This window comes from Uranotaenia lowii, chromosome 3 (genome assembly GCF_029784155.1).
Source record: "Uranotaenia lowii strain MFRU-FL chromosome 3, ASM2978415v1, whole genome shotgun sequence".
NCBI lineage: Eukaryota > Metazoa > Arthropoda > Insecta > Diptera > Culicidae > Uranotaenia > Uranotaenia lowii.
This window is the reverse complement of record NC_073693.1, coordinates 62,480,332-62,498,187: the sequence shown is the minus strand read 5'-3', so window position 1 is coordinate 62,498,187 and position 17,856 is coordinate 62,480,332. Positions and strand designations below refer to the sequence as shown.

At 35.4% G+C, this 17,856-nt stretch overlaps 1 protein-coding gene across 1 annotated transcript; it reads right to left on the bottom strand.

The window, feature by feature from the left end:
* Positions 1-2,467: 2,467 nt before the first annotated feature.
* On the bottom strand, positions 2,468-4,986 carry LOC129754422 (mitochondrial potassium channel ATP-binding subunit-like). The gene is made up of 3 exons (XM_055750483.1): positions 4,763-4,986; positions 3,527-4,697; positions 2,468-3,467 (listed from the first exon to the last, which is right to left on the bottom strand). Exons 1-3 carry the CDS (start codon positions 4,810-4,812, stop codon positions 2,550-2,552), a joined length of 2,139 nt encoding a protein of 712 aa, XP_055606458.1. The 5' UTR covers positions 4,813-4,986; the 3' UTR covers positions 2,468-2,549.
* Between the last annotated feature and the right edge of the window lie 12,870 nt (positions 4,987-17,856).

Here is a 17,856-nt window from a genome sequence, read left to right as displayed (position 1 = left end):
CGCCTGGTGGATTCCAGAATCGAGGACCATCCTGTTCTTGATTCCCCCGAAGACATCGATCATGCTGTGGATGGCCTAGCCGAAGCAATATCAGTCGCAGATGAAACTCTCATCCGAAGGGTACCGGTGAAATGTAAGTACATCGAAATTGACAACCATACAAAATACATGATTAGATTACGTAACATCTATCGCCGCCAGTTTCAACGTTCTGGTGATATAAATAAAAAAGCTTCAGCGAATGCACTAACTAAACAAATATCGATCAGAATGGATATTTTGAAAAACGATAATTTCCATAATGTTGTTCAGAGCTTAGATACAGGATCCAAACCCTTTTGGAAGTTAACCAAAGTCTTGAAATCAAAACCTAAGCAAATCCCCCCTCTGAAAAGTGTTGATTCCCTGCTTATTACCTCTAAAGAAAAAGTTGATGCCCTAGGAAAGCATTTCGTCAACTCACATGAGCTCGGAGCATCAATTATCAGTCCCCTTGAAAATCAAGTAACTGCAACCATATCAACCCTTGATCAAATGGTATGCACTGTCCCAGCAACAGCAGCCATTTCACCTGAAGAGATTCACACAGCAATCAAAAGAACCAAAAATATGAAAGCCCCTGGATTCGATGGCATATTTAATCTGGTCTTGAAAAATCTCAGCTCGAAGGTGCATACATTACTAAGTAACATCTTCAATCAATGTCTCGCCCTCCACTACTTTCCAACCGTATGGAAAACCGCCAAAGTAATTCCAGTATTAAAACCAGGAAAAGATCCCTCCTGTCCAACTAGCTATCGTCCTATAAGCCTATTGTCCGCCCTAAGCAAAACCTTTGAAAGACTTATACTTGACCGATTGGTCCGCTTCATTGAAGAAAATGGAGTATTATTACCAGAGCAGTTCGGATTCCGTAAGGAACATGCCACTACCCATCAACTATTACGCGTTGTGAAGAAAATAAACACGAACAAAAGACTTTCCAAATCAACTGCTATGGCTCTGCTTGACGTGGAAAAAGCTTTTGATAACGTCTGGCACCACGGTCTAGTATACAAACTCTATAACTACAATATACCGCTATATTTAATAAAAATTATCCACAACTATCTTCAAAAAAGACAGTTCAGAGTGTCACTGAACAGAGTTGACTCCAATAGTTTTGAAATATCAGCAGGTGTCCCACAGGGAAGCCTTCTCGGACCCATGTTATACAGCATATACACATCCGATATCCCCACAATGCCCAACGAAGGCTTTCTCTGCCTGTATGCAGATGATACTGCCATAGCCGTGAAAGGTCGTGTCGCTCGTGAACTCTGTAATAAACTGCAACGATGCCTAGATGTATTCGCCGAGTACGCAAATATCTGGAAAATCAAAATAAATTCGTCGAAGACGCAGACTATCATGTTTCTTCATCGCCAATCTCCCAAACTCAATCCTCCTCCTGGCTGTAACATAAAAATGGAAAATGCTCAAATAGAATGGGCGCCTGAAGTCAAATACCTAGGCTTAACGCTGGACGGGAAACTAATTTTTCGCTCCCACATCGAGAATGTTCTGAACAAATGCTGTGTTATAGTAAGATGCCTTTATCCTCTAATCAACAGACGCTCTAGACTCACCAGAGCAAACAAACTGGCAACGTACAAACAAATAATATTACCAGTTATTGAATACGCATCAGTTGTATGGGATTCATGTGCAACCACCCACAAAAAGAAATTGCAAACATTTCAAAACCGTACCCTTCGAATGATTCTTAATCTACCATTTGATACCTCTACGACGAGAGTTCACCAATTAGCACAACTAGAACTTTTAGACGAGAGATTCAGAAAAATTAAAAACAACCATCGAGTTAAATGCATTAATTCTCCTTATGAGCTCATTAGAACTTTGTATTAGATAGTTTAGCATAGTATATAATAGTTTGTAGTAGCTTCTAGTCATTAGTGTAAGGAATCAACATGTATAAGCAGTATACTAAAGCTGAGAATATCCTTAAAAAATGATAAACTTTGAATACCTGTTCATTGGAAAAAAAAAAACAAACAAAGATGTAAAGTAATAAACTGTATCACTTGAAACTTAAGAAACATTGTAAGCACATCCAAAACGAATCTTAAATAAATAATGTTTTCATCATTCAGAACTTTTTCTGCTTTGAATGCACATTGATGATCTAGTCTATCTTCTATCTATTGATTTGTTTATTCTCTAGTTTTTCGCGTACATCCTCTACACCTGTGAAATATCATCCAATTTCATAGCCTGGCCGTTGAATCTCCGGAGTCATCAGAAGGCAATGGAACTTCTTTCCTTTTTTGTGATTTTAAAAGGAAACGGTATTAGAATATGCTTTGAACAGATGTGAACGAAATCTATAATAAGGCGCTTTACCGAAACCCATTTGGACATTGAAGAAAATGCAATCCTGAAAGCTCGTGGGTAAAAAACGAAGCAAAATTCAAAGTTAACACAACTTTAACGATACTTTATTCTACTAAACTAACATGTTTTATGTCATGAAACCGATACTCACTTCACCCATAAGCTCTCGTTTGATCCTGTTCCTTCTGCTGACGCTCCTGCTGCTTAACGAGTTCAAAGTAATAACCCTTCTTCTGCATTAAACTATCGTGGTTTCCCTTCTCCACTATTTTGCCCTTGTCCAGTACAACGATAACGTCCGCATTACGTATCGTGGACAATCTATGGGCAATGACCAATGTCGTACGATCCACAACGGCAGCATCTAGGGCCTTCTGTACCACAGCTTCACTGGAAGCATCCAGAGCACTGGTAGCCTCGTCCAGAATCAAGATGGTGGGCTGCTTTAGCAGAGCCCTCGCGATCGCAATACGCTGCCTCTGTCCACCACTCAGCTGAACACCACGTTCCCCGACCGACGTTTGATAGCTTTCCGGCAGCTGGCTCACGAACTGATGCGATTGCGAGAGTTTTGCTGCCTCCAGAACTTCCGTTTCCGAGGCTTCCGGTCGCCCGTAACGAATGTTCTCGTAAATTGTGGTTCCAAACAGTACCGGTTGTTGTTCGATGAAACCGATTGCCTGACCCCGGAGCCAATGGGGCGATAACTGGGCCAGCTCGTAACCATCAATAGTTATCCGTCCTTCTGTTGGTTCGTAAAAGCGTTCCAACAAATTGGCTATCGTAGATTTACCGGAACCACTAGCCCCAACTAGGGCCACTGTTTGGCCTGGTTTTAGAACCAGGGTAAAGTCCTTCAACACCTGTTGGTTCGGACGCGAAGGGTACGTAAAGGACACATTTTCGAAGCGAATTTCACCGCGTAGCTCCGATGCAGGGATTATTTGTCCCAGTTTAAGATCGGTTTTCGGTTCGACAGCCAGGTATTCGAAGACACGGGAACCGGCCGTTATGCCACGCACAACGGAACCTAGAAGAATCGATCCTTGGGCGAGGGAACGTTGAACGCCCTGGAATAAAAAATCAAAATTAAAACTTCAAAAAAAAAAAAATACTTTGTTGAGTTAACCTGTGAAGCGACCAAAAACGCCATCAGGTCTCCGGCGCTGATCGATTGAGTGGACATGAAGTATCCACCTAGGCACAACGTCGTCAATACCATACCGTTCAAAAATAAATTTGTCAGTGCCTGAAAAACAGCAATCCCAGTGCCCAGTTGCTCGGAAAGTTTCGCAGCTTTGTCAGTCTCTTGCCTAAATAATTCTACTTCGGAAAACTCACTGGCACTGGCTCGAACGGTCCTTATATTTGCCAGTGCTTCCTCGCTAACTGAGGTTGCCCGTTCCGATTGGGCTTGACTTTTTTTGCTCAAACTTCTGAGGGATCGACCAAGGAACGAAAACATGGCCACAGCTGCTGGGACCGAAACCAAGGCTATCGTTGCCAGTTGAGGAGAAATCAGGAAAAGCGAAACTCCTCCACCGATCAGTTGAGCTATGGATCTCAATCCCTGTGATATGCACTGTTTGAAGCTGGATTTGAAATCCTGCACGTCAGCCGTCAGTCGATTGACAAGCTCACCAGTTCGATTTTCATCGAAAAAGGCAATGTCCTGAATAATGATCTGCTTGTAGAGATCCTGTCGGATTTTTGCAGCCATTTGTTCTCCTATCTGACTCAGCAGAAAAATGTAAACAAATGTAAAACTGGCTTGACCAATATACATTCCGAAAAGACGTAGCGATGGAAATTTCATTTCATCAAAGAACTTTGCCGCTTCTATATCGGTTAAACTTGTTCTGGCATATTTAGACAACGTGTTCACAACTGTTCCCAGTAAATTGGGAATCTGAATGTTGAAATACGCCACGGCCAAGGCCGCCAAAATTGAACCAATCAGCCTCAACCAGTGCGGCCTCAAGTAGCTCCAAAATTTCTTCCAGTCAAACTTCACAGAATCAGACTGATTCGATTTCCGTCCATCTAGTCGATTGAAGGCCGGCGCTTCACAGTGGACAAACCATCGTCGCCCACATTGATAGCCGATGGTTAAACTGACAGTTGTTCCCCCAAGCAACAGGTTCACTATCTTGGTGCTACCTTGCCGGGTGCGTACCACTTCCTGTTTCGTGTTTCTGGTGACGAATTGACGCCGCTGCTGCTGGAAGACATCTTTGGCTGATTTGAGCAACTCGTTCTGAGTGAATCTTAGGGTTTGAAGCGTCGATTGCGGATTTATTCTGAAAACAGGAACAAATCGTATAAAAATCATCTCATGGAAAAATGTTAAAAATTTCAAACTGACCTGGGGCCTGGATGACATAAACGATGTCCTGTGAGGAGTAATTTCAGCATTGTCCATATGCTTTTTCGAAATCAATCAGTCAGGAACATTGATTTTTAGGCAGTATAAACAAACAGGTGCCGGTTTTCCACTTTCCAGCTTGGATAAAGGAATAAATTATACAAATTCCGTACGAAAGATGAGATCCGAATGCACGCGAACTGCACCATCAGGGGGTGGTTATCAGCTGACTGTCAAAGTTGGGTGGTTTTGTTTACGTTTGGCTTTAGAGCAGTTCCACCAGTGATCTCTATCCGAGAAACAAGGCTGGTGCAAATAAGAATTTTAAATTTCTTTGTTATCTACTAAATCGTTTGTATCATTTAGTGAAATTTCAGAAATGAAATTTCTTTTTTAGTTCTAAATGACTTCATAATGCATTAAACGTTAAATTGTGGTGGTTTATAAAAAAAGTATTTTGGTCGAATATTGATTTTTATGAACTCGCTTGACATTGAAAAGTTGACCTAATTTTTCATTGAAATTAAATAAATTAAAAAAATCTTTCAAAAGTTACAAAAATGGCAAAACTTAAAAAGTTTCAAAAAAGGAAACAAAAATTACAATAATGACAAAAACGACAAAAATAATAAAAACGTCCAAAATGACAATTTCTATTAATTAAAAAAGGTTTTTTACCATTCCATGATAAAAATGACAAAAATCATAAAAATAAAAAAAATTATTGTTTTTGTCACCATTGTTATTTATGGGGATTTTTTTTATTATCTGACAATTTGCGCCGGGGGTATTTGGAACTTCCCCAAAATTGATAGCATTTTGTTCATTTTTACGACTCAAAAATTCATGTATTTTTTCAGATTTCTATATAACATTTCAATTTTTTGAGTTAGCCTCAGTTAGATTTTTTTTGTAAAAAAAAAATTACCTTATACATAACTCTGTTATTTTTCAACAGACATTATAAAATAGCACATCTAAATGCATTGAAATTTTATCAGCTTTCCAAATAAAATACTTAAGGTACTTTAAGATCCCATTTAAAGTTTATTTACAATTTTTCATGTTGAAGGTCATTATTTAAGTTTTTTCAACTATTTTATTTGGAAAGCTGTTAAAATTTCAATGCATTTTGATGTGCTTTTTTATAATTTTCGTTGAAAAATAACAGAGTTATTTAGCTTTGAAAAATGGTTATTTTTTATTGACAAAAAAATCTAACCGAAGCTAACTCAAAAAATAAAAATGTTAAAAATCTGAAAAAATACATGTGTTTTTAAGTCGCAAAAATGAACCAAATTTCCAATTTTGGGGAAAATCTGAAGACCCCCGGCGCAAATTGTTAGATAATAAAAAAAATCCCCTTAAGTATTTTATTTGGAAAGCGGATAAAATTTCAATGTATTTTGATGTGCTACTTCATAATTCCCGTTGAAAAATAACAAGTTATGTAGCTTTGAAATATGGTTATTTTTGTTTACAAAAAAAAATCTAACCGAGTCTAACTCGAAAAATAAAAATGTTAGAAATCTGAATAAAAATATATGTGTTTTAAGTCGTGAAAATATACCGAATTTTCAATTTTCGGAAAAAACTGAAGACCCCCGGCGCAAAACCGTCAGATAATAAAAAAAAACCCCTTATTTCATTTTTTTGCATTTTTGCAATTTTTGTGATTTCTGTCATTTTATCATTTTCGTAACTTAATTCACTAATGTAACTTTTGTCACTTTCGTTATTTCTGTAATTTTAATTATATTTATAACTTTTTTCACATTAGTGATTTTATTGATTTATGTAAATTTATGAAATTTCAGTCATTCTTGTAGTTTTTTTATGTTGTCAATTTTTTTAATATTTGTTATCATGTAGTATTCTATATTGATGTTAATTATAGGAGTTTCATCTTTTTATTTCACTTTAGTATCAATCGTTTTGTGCCTTCATTGCATTTATTCATTTTAAGTATGGGAGAGTGGGGTATCGTGGGCCACTTTTAATATCTCAGATGTGTGTTGTAGGATTGGTCGATCTTGAATCGATCTTTGCGAGATCGATCTTTTGAACTCAAATTTCCGATTTTTTGGATCGATTCTTTGGCATTGAGAAAATCGATTAAATCGGTTTATTTTCGATCCGATCTTTCGATCTTTTGAAGTTTTTATTTTCAACGTAATCCGGATATTTTAAGATTCAGTCTCATGCAGAATTTTGATACCATTCTATCATATGAAAGCCAGCTTTTCATTATTGGTGCTACCATGCCACTAATATAATCGAAATCGATTTAAAGATAAGCTGTTTTACCTTTATCCTGTCTATAATCTTGATAAAAACCTGAATTTTTATCGAATGCTCAAGTATTCGGTAGTTCCATAGAACCTTCAACTAAGCATCTAAAGCAGAGGTGAGCAACCCGCGGCCCGCGGGCCGCATGTGGCCCGCGAGACCCTTATGTGCGGCCCGCGAAGCTTTTTTCAAATGTTCATGCCTAAACTTTTTTCTACAATGGATTATTAGGAAAAATGAATATGACATGGTCGAATATGCGCTAATCTGCATTTTCCCAACAATCATTCAGATTGTTAACCTTTTCCCTAGCTTTTAAAGCATTTATTATGTTCTGTCAAGGCATAAATGCAATATTGCTTATTGGCATAATTTAAAATTGGAGTTTTTGTTATTATTTAGGAATCAGAATACATTTTTCCTAATAATTTAACTCCTACAACTTTGAAAAGCAAAATCCATTAAAGTGAGGAAGAGCAGCTAAAAATCGGAAGCTACACATGATCAAAGGAGTTTCAAAGTTTCGTTTCAAGCAAAAATAAAGTTTTATGATAAAAAATATGCTCAGCAGAAAATATTTTTAAATTATTCTATCGAATTCGGCAAAAAGGATGGTTCGGTTAGCAAAAATTAAAACCAAAACCTTGTGAAATATTTTTTATTTCTGAATGTTGACGAAAACTACGAAAGTTTAATAATAATGACTGGGTGAACGTTTTTGAATTTTTATCAACTTGAATTATCCGGCATCAAAGTTACCGACAAAAATCAAAGTTTTTGATAAAAGCAATAGATGTCTGAAACTCTGTGATTCGACCCAAAAGGTCTTTGACAATTATCTGTGATGTTTTTTTTCAGAAACTTCATAAAAAATTTATAACAAACATCGATAAATTGAGTTATTTCACTTTGAAATCGCATTCCCTATTACCAAAGTCATTATATTACTAAAGAAATTATATCCCAATAATGACTAAATAAGATTTTAAAAAAATTAAAAATCTGCATAACAATTCTAGAATTAAGACTGTAGTTTTGTTGATAATTGCTTAAAAATATGTGAAATTGAAAATTTTTCTGTGATTTCAACCACCTTGTTCAATTTCAATTCAAGAAACGGAGGTTCTACCGTTTGAAGAAGAAAATCTAGGCTTTGAGGACAAGTTTTGATTGTGGCAAAAAAATCCCACAAAGTCAATTAGCGATTCAACGTCCAACGCTAAGAAGACGGCGATTTCTTTGAATACCCACATTTTTCATACTCTTATTTATTATTGTGGAAGGTTCCAGGAAATTTTTAAATGGAAGTGAGGACGAATAATAGTACCATCGGTTTTAACAAGAATGTTTTATGAACGTTATGAATGTTCACCAAGCAGTACTTTAAAAAAATTGGGAAAATTGAAAAATGACAAAGATTTAATCATGCACCTTCTCAATATCAAGTGGATTCGATTTATCTTTCCATTTTCAGATTTGTTTTCCCCAAAAACTTTCGGTTATAAAAATGCCACGAAGCTCTGCATATTATTGAAGAGAAAAGTTATAATAAGTGCGGCCCGCCGACAAAATTTCAAATTTGAATTGGCCCGTTGGTTCAAAAGGTTGCTCACCCCTGATCTAAAGCTTTTGTGGGCAAGATCTTCAACAAAATAGACCTATTTTGAAGCTAGCGAATAGCAAAGAATGATTTGATGAACTGATGAAAATTCATGAAATTTTGGCATCATAGATCCGCTTGTGAGTAGCTTGAAAACCAGGACATTTTGGTGAAGATTTGGATCCAAAGCATTTTTCTCAGCTTAAGATTCAAGTTCTTATCTAAACTTTCAAGTTCCATGGTCAAAGCTCAGTAGGAAGCTGTTCAGTTTTTGAATCAAATGTATTTCTAAAAAAAAAAATAAAGCGTTCGTTTTGTATTTACATTTGAATTATTATATTAATTTAAAATAAATATTTTTATATTGCCTCTATTTTTGATGGAAATTATACCTACTTAAAAAAATGGATGCTTGAAGAATTGAACCTGAGCCTTTCAAGTGATAACTGAACGCTTTATTTTTGTACAGTGACCTATCGCTGTGATGAACTGACTTAAATTATTCTTATCGAACCTGACGTATTCTTATCGAACCTGCATATTACTTGAACTTGAAAGTATATCGTTTGGAGAAATGAAAAATAAAACATTCTGAAGTTTAATTTTGTATAGCTCATACAATTTCATATATTCAAAACTATGAGCTTGCTGTAGTTTTTCGCTATTTTTTTAGATAAAATCAGCCCTCAGGCAGCACCCGTCTTTAACAAACATTTAAAAAATCGATCTAGCAAAGATCGATTCTTTTGCTTCGATTTTTAAGGTGGATCGATCCCGGAACCATTCAGCTGAATCGATCTTTCCCTGAAGATCGAACAATCCTAGTGTGTTGAGATAAAAATCTCAAACCAACTGTCATCGTCGTCGCTGAGCATATTTTCCTATATGTTGTTGACTGGAATACGCATCATATCCTTCTTTTATTTATCAAGCTAAAAAAAAGTTAGAAAAATTTACTTACATAATTAAAAAAATACCCGCTAATTTCATCGATGGGAAATCTAAAGTGCATTACAAAAATATGCTCATACGCTTATGATCTTAGTTTTGTCATGATCTTTCAGGTGGAAAAGAAATTTTTGATAAAACATCAATAAATCACACAAACGCAACCAATTTGCAAATCATAGCTTGTGGGGAATCGTGGGCCACACATCTTGAATCACCTATATTTTAATGTTTTTATACACATTCAGAACTTAAAATACGTTTTACCTATCTGCAAAGTTTTCTTATGCCAAATGAAGAGTTATGAAAAATATTTTGTCCATCCTATATAAAATTTTTTGCCAAAACGTTCGCGAGCCAGGTTTTGGAATCTATTTCTATGCGATCATACACAGCTCTCTTTTTTATTTCATCGTCTGAAATAACTTTTAAATAACGAAATGAATTAGAAAATCACAGTTTTGGGTCAACTCATAAACTTTGCATGTTATTTGGTCAATTTGGATTTGGTGGCCCACGGCTCCCCACCATTTTTCAAAATAAAAAAAAAATTGCTTTTTTTCAAACAGTCTGAATTTGGGGAAAATAACTTATTGAAAATTAAAAAAAAACCTTATGATACCTTGAAAATGTAGAAAACCAAACCATTTTTTATTTTCATTTTATCTTTTATAATAAAGAAGTTATGGAACAACGAAAAAAAGTGGCCCATGATTCCCCACTCTCCCATACATATTACTTGTGTCAGTCGTTTTTCAAAAATTTAATAGGGCTTGTGATATAGCTCAGTTGGCAAGTCTGTTGTCTCCTGAGCCGATGTCCGCGAGTTCAAGCCCAAGAGTAAACATCGAACACAGTTGTACCGGATAAGTTTTTCAATAACGATCCGCCAACTGTAACGTTGATAAAGTCGCGAATGCCACAAAGATGGTAAAACGACTATAATCGAAACAAAAAAAAAAATTAAAAAAATTTTGCATTTGCTATTGTGTGAATTTGATATTTTTTTTCTTTTTTATGAAATGTGTAATTTTCTCCTTTTTTCTGTCTTTTTAAACATTTGTATAGTTTGAGTTGGTTTTGTTATTTTTTTCTTTCTATTTCATTAAATTTACTAATTTTCAACATTTTTGTCCGTCTAATATTCTGATTCATTTTTCTCGTTTGTTTGTAAATACGCTCTCGCTTGCTTATTTCATTTTTCGTATTTGTGTCACATTTTTTTTCACTCTTTTGCCATTTTGTAATTGTAATCAAAATTAAAGCCGTATTTTTTTTTTTAAATTTATGTCTTAGAGACATGCTTATTTTAAATTATTTTGATGTTGCAATGTGTGCTATTTCCGTTTTTTCATAGTTTATCTAATTTTCTAAATATTTATTTTGCCTTTTTATCTTTTTTCTGGACTCCCTTTTTCCCTTTCGTTATTTTTATTGTTTTTGTTATGTTACAAATTTGTGTAATTTTGTCATTAATGTAAATGTATGAAAAAGATGTAATCTTAATTTTAAATTAAATTTTTCGAACGGATTAAAGGTAAAAATTTTATATGTTAAATGAATTGATGATGATTCTAGATTTATTCTTTTGTTAAACTTTCGAACTGATTAGGAAAAGGGTTTCAGGGAAATAAGAATTCAATTTAAAATTCGCTTAGGCTAAGGTAGTAAAGTTCAAGTTATTGAATACAGGAACTTCATTTTAATAATAAAAAAAAACGAAACAATTCCAAAGGTCAACCAAAACTTTTTTCCATGATATTTCAATTTCCCCTAAAAAATAAGTGTAACGAATTGAAAGTCCGGCTATTCACTTTATTCCATAGCAAAATTCCACCAAAGTCCCCGGAAAGGAATGACAAACCCGGTGGAAAGTTAGTTGTAAACTTACTTACTTACTATAGTTCGTTCTTCAACAAATATTGCGCTGGTTTTGCTTCGCGAAGTTTACTTCCACGCTGCCGCAGAACGACAATGGACATAGTTTTTCATTCCGGACTTCGAGGCAAACAAAAACAGATATTTCTTGCGAGGTGGGTCCCCCCATCTTATTTTTTTGAGTTGGCCACCACCCCGAATGTTCCGTTTCTCTCTGACAGGGCCACCTTGCTTCGTTTCCGGTGAGTTTGGTTTTGTTTGTTTCTGTTGCTCGTCCTTTTTTTCCGCCGGAAAAGGACGCTATTTTAAAATATTTAACTTACCTTGGACTTTGGATGCTGTGCAGATTTTTCTTCTCTACTGTTGTTTTAGTTAGTCGGTTGAATTTTTTCCCGAGGTTTTCTGCACCTTTCTATGTAGGTCAGTACCTATACAAAACTATAAAGAACTTTTCTTAAACTATTGTTCATTTCCAAGAAGGGAAGCAGCTGTTTGTCGTTGTTGTCTTTTATGTTGATGGGTTGAATTATCACTGCCATTAGTAACTTCGCAACGCTAATTACTGGCACAGAGAGTGACGGTATTCGTTCGACCATTTCTCTAATTGGTTCACATATGCACATGTCCTCTTCGAGCAATGTCCACGTCTCGAGTCTCTGAGTTTAAAGTATTTAGTTGAAAATTTTGATAAATTCTTCGAAAATTCGAACAGTTGAAAGACCGAAAGTCGAATTGATGAATTTTTCGTTTTTTCAATGTAAATTGTACGCAAGTTTGTTGTATGCAAGCTTCTGTCCAATTCGTTCTAATTGTTTGCCAATTTGGATTAGTTTTTATTATTCCCCCTCGTGATGTTTCTACTCTAAGAAAAGATTTCATTTCTGTTCCGGCCTTATTGAGCGAAATAACGAAAAATTCGGATAGATTGAAAGCTTGAGAGAATCTACAAAAAAAATAGAAGACTGAAATAAAATAAAAAATAACGATAATTACACAAAGTTGAGAATGACACCAAAAGTTCAAAAATCACAAAGAAAATATGAGAAGTTCCTCAGAATAATAAAAAATTTAAAAAAAACACAAAAATGAGAAAAAGAAAGAAGATAAAAAATTTAAACTTTTTGAGAAGAAAGCATAATAAAAGAGAAAAAGCAACTGCATGAAATTGAATACAAAAAATGAGAAATAACACATACTAAACGGATGAAAATTGCCAAAAATCATGAGAAAAACTTACTTCAAACATGACTAAATCGAAAAAGCGTATAAGAAAAACATAAAAATGTCGAAAGTTTTCTCAGTGAACGAAAATGACAAAAATGAAAAATGACAAAAATGACAAAAATAACAAAAATGACAAAAATGACAAAAATGACAAAAATGAAAAAAATGGCAAAAATGACAAAAATGACAAAAATGACAAAAATGACAAGAATGTCAAAAATGACAAAAATGACAAAAATGACAAAAATGACAAAAATGACAAAAATGACAAAAATGACAAAAATGACAAAAATGACAAAAATGACAAAAATGACAAAAATGACAAAAATGACAAAAATGACAAAAATGACAAAAATGACAAAAATGACAAAAATGACAAAAATGACAAAAATGACAAAAATGACAAAAATGACAAAAATGACAAAAATGACAAAAATGACAAAAATGACAAAAATGACAAAAATGACAAAAATGACAAAAATGACAAAAATGACAAAAATGACAAAAATGACAAAAATGACAAAAATGACAAAAATGACAAAAATGACAAAAATGACAAAAATGACAAAAATGACAAAAATGACAAAAATGACAAAAATGACAAAAATGACAAAAATGACAAAAATGACAAAAATGACAAAAATGACAAAAATGACAAAAATGACAAAAATGACAAAAATAACAAAAATGACAAAAATGACAAAAATGACAAAAATGACAAAAATGACAAAAATGACAAAAATGACAAAAATGACAAAAATGACAAAAATGACAAAAATGACAAAAATGACAAAAATGACAAAAATGACAAAAATGACAAAAATGACAAAAATGACAAAAATGACAAAAATGACAAAAATGACAAAAATGACAAAAATGACAAAAATGACAAAAATGACAAAAATGACAAAAATGACAAAAATGACAAAAATGACAAAAATGACAAAAATGACAAAAATGACAAAAATGACAAAAATGACAAAAATGACAAAAATGACAAAAATGACAAAAATGACAAAAATGACAAAAATGACAAAAATGACAAAAATGACAAAAATGACAAAAATGACAAAAATGACAAAAATGACAAAAATGACAAAAATGACAAAAATGACAAAAATGACAAAAATGACAAAAATGACAAAAATGACAAAAATGACAAAAATGACAAAAATGGCAAAAATGACAAAAATGACAAAAATGACAAAAATGACAAAAATGACAAAAATGACAAAAATGACAGAAATGACAAAAATGACAAAAATGAAAAAAAATGACAAAAATGACAAAAATTACAAAAATTACAAAAATTACAAAAATGACAAAAATTACAAGGATTACAAAAATGACAAAAACCACAAAATCACAAAATTCCATTGTTATGCCTGAAAATCGCTTTGCGATATGGAACCGCTGCATTCACGCATTTCTAAGTTTATGGGAGTTTAACAACTTCCTTCAACTAGAATGGAACAAGAATGAAAAACTACTCCAAACGCGCTCCGTCCTTTGCGACTCGTTTGAAAATAAAATGCAGTTTCCAGGATCATTTCCCGGGATAAATCTTTTTTCCGGTTTCCATTCAAAGGAGTGTTTTTTTTTGCTCTCTCCCTCAATCTATGAATAGAATGCGTCCCATTTAAGTATTTAAATTCATAGAACCGTGATTATGACACTTTGGAAAGTGTCTTTTTCGCTCATCGGCCACATGATGATGGGCCGCATTTTCCCCGACCACAAGGAGGAAGAGAGAGCAAATCCGAAAGAAAAACTACTAGTATGGACCCCTAGCATTGCCATTCTTTCTTTGGTTAAACAGCTTTTGCTTTAGTTTTCTACTCTACACAGTGAATGAAACGAGGATTACGGGCTGTTATGAATTCCTAAATAGTTTAAGAACGATCTGGGAGGAAGATCTGTGAAGAATGAGGAAAACGGGGAGGGGTATCCTAGTACAAAAGTACTCCGAAAGTACATCAACTGGGAAAAAACTACTTGAGAACAAGTTTTCCATTCCAGTTGCTAGTAGGATTTTTTTTTCTGCCCGGCTAGAATCTCGTTTTTCGCCCATTATTGCTGGAACGACCCTGAAGAAAACTCCCGTCATTTCCACATGGACGCTAGCTGCTACTGTTTGGATTTCTTTATTCGCCGCGCAAATACAAAGTTGCATGGCCGACGTCGGCATCGTCTTCGTCGAATAAATTGAAACAAAAGGGAACCAAACGTTGAAAAAACAAATCCTAAACGAATGAGAGATTTTACGGGAAAAAATCTTCCGGGCGGAAAAGTTCCACTATGTATAGCTTTATGAAAGACTGGGAGATTTTTCCTGGCATCAGTCTACTCATTTAAGCGGCCGCAGAATACAAATAGCGAACGATTTATGCAAATTCGCTGAGATGGAAGAAGGTTTTCCCATGTTTTCTATCATCGAGTGAGTTTTTTTATATTAGAGAAAATAAGACCCTTCTATAAAAAAAACCTTTCATGGCAATCTGTTTGGAGTTTTTTTTTCGAAATCAGTAGATCAAACTATAAAACTCGAAAAAGTTATTGACTCTTGAAAATGCCAATCACCAATAAATTCTTAATACTTGGAAAAAGACTGAGAATACAAAAAACAGGTCTACAAAATTAACTTTGTTCCGTGATTTCATATTTAAAAGCTGATTTGGACTTGCCAAGGTGTGCTGAATCTGAATCCAAATGAGTAATAAGTTTTTCTCTGCAGCTCTAGTTTTTAATATTCAAGACTAAAAGTAAAGGGTGATACGGTCAAAATTTGGTCAAGGGAAAACGCGTGTAAATCGGTAAAATCGTTTATTTAAAAAATCAAATTAAATTTCATTTTCAAGTTTAATTAGTATAAAATTCAGGAAAAATATTCAGTTAAGCTTCCGCTTTTCCAAATCCGAATTGCCGTGCCTTACACTTAACCCCTGTCATCAGATTTTGTACAGCCACCTTGTCCACCTTTTTCGCCGCAGAAAGCCAGTTTTCCTTGAACTGCTGCTAGTCCTTAGCAGTTTTTTTTGGTCTTTAGGTTCCGCTTGACAATAGCCCAGTATTTCTCATTTGGGCGGAGCTCTGGCGTGTTTGGAGGGTTCTTGTCCTTGGGAACCACCTGCACGTTGTTAGCAGCGTACCACTACATGGCCTTTTTACTGTAATGGCAAGATGCCAAATCCGGCCAAAACAGTACGGAACAACCGTATTTCTTCAGGAAAGGCAGCAGACGTTTATTCAAACACTCTTTCATATAAATTTCTTGGTTGACAGTCCCGGAAGCTATGAAAATGCTGCTTTTCAAGCCACAGGTACAGATGGCTTGCCAAACAAGATATTTCTTCGCGAACTTTGACACTTTCATGTGCTTGAAAATATGTGCTACCTTTCCCCTTCCTTTTGCCGTTTAAAACTTCTGTCCCGAAAGCTGCTTGTAGTCGGCTTTGACGTAGGTTTCGTCGTCCATTACCACGCAGTCAAACTTCGTCAGCATCGTCGGGTACAGCCTCTGGGATCGCGCTTTGGCCGTCGTATTTTGTTTATCATCGCGATTTGGAGTCATACCTTCTTGTAAGTCGATAGTCCGTCTCGTTTTTTTTTCAGCTTATTTGCGGCATCTCGGAGAGAGAGGTTAGGGTTTCGCTTGAAACTACCGGCAACTCTCTTTGTCGTCTCAGCGGCTTCCGGTTTTCGATTTCCCTCCGATCCAGACTTCCTGGCTGTCGACAAACGTTCCTCAAACACTATAATTACATTTGTAACGGTTGATTTGGCAACTTTTAGCGATTTTGCCAGGTTTGCGTGCGAGTAGCTCGGATTTTCACGATGCGCGAGCAAAATTTTGATACGCTGCTCTTCTTCCTTGGACGGCATTTTGACAACTGAAGAGTGAATTCCAAAATCAAAATAGGAGCAACATTCTACACACAAACACACCTTCAAAATGAGGGGTGTTCAGGTTTTTCAAATGCAAAATTGTAAGAAATACGTCAAGTTGATATTGACCAAATTTTGACCATATCAACGTTTAGTTAACTATAGGGCTATGAACAGTTCATTACTAAGCTGAAAACCTAATTTAATGTAATATTAATGTAATGTTGAATTGGTTCAAATAAAGACATATTTAAAAAATAAAGGAAAAAGTTGTAACGTCGCTTGTTTTATAATATGAAAGTTATCATATCAAGAATATTGAAATGTTCAGAACAATTGATATTTAATTAATAGTTTTCCGCAGTGATATTCGAAATACTTGTTTGAAATTATTTTTTTTCTTAAGAAAGCGGCTTCTGATTATTAACTTAAGTTTTAAAAGTTTAAGAATTTGCTCAACATTACCTTCTTCTGCGGAAAACTTAAAAATCATGAAAATTCAAATCACCTCTCACCATTAGGTATGATTGAAATATCCTGATCACGGATTCCTGCCGACGACGACGACGACGACGACCGGCGAAATGATTGCATACCGCTAGCAGCAACAGCAGTCAAGTGTCAGGACCTCGTCCGCGACCCGGCCACACAAAACTCGAAAACTTCAGAAAGAAGCACCAGAATTTTGCGCACCAGATATCGCACCAGCAGCTAGCCCGTTGATTCACTTCAACCGAGGCGATGGCCGGCATTTTAGCTGGAACGGAACATTGTCATATCGGTCCCGAAAATCACAATCCCAGCCACCATGCAGGCAACTTCATCTTTTATGAATGTGTTGTTATTCACACAAACACACACACACATACACACAGGCTATTCACACCCCACCCTCCCTTTTTTCAGGGGGAAATCTCTGGTAGGGTTGATTGAGGGGGAAACATCTCCTCTGGGTGCAATTTTGGAGAAACTATCCAGTCCAGAGAATCAGTTCTTATGTAGGACTCGTCGTATGTATGCCATTCAGATCCTGAACCAAGGCCCTGCAGGAAAGCCGGCCGGGGTCCACTTTGTTCTGGCAGCACCAGCAGCGTCGCGTTATTTATTCCGCATTATTCGGGAAATTTATGTTGACCGTATGCAAAATTTGCCCTGCCAGCAAGAGCTTTTCACAACTTTCTGTACTCTGCTCTGCGGCGCCATCAATGTAGTAGGATGTTGGGAGGAATTTCTGAGAGCAACGTTTTCGTGCACGTTTCGGGGTTGAACC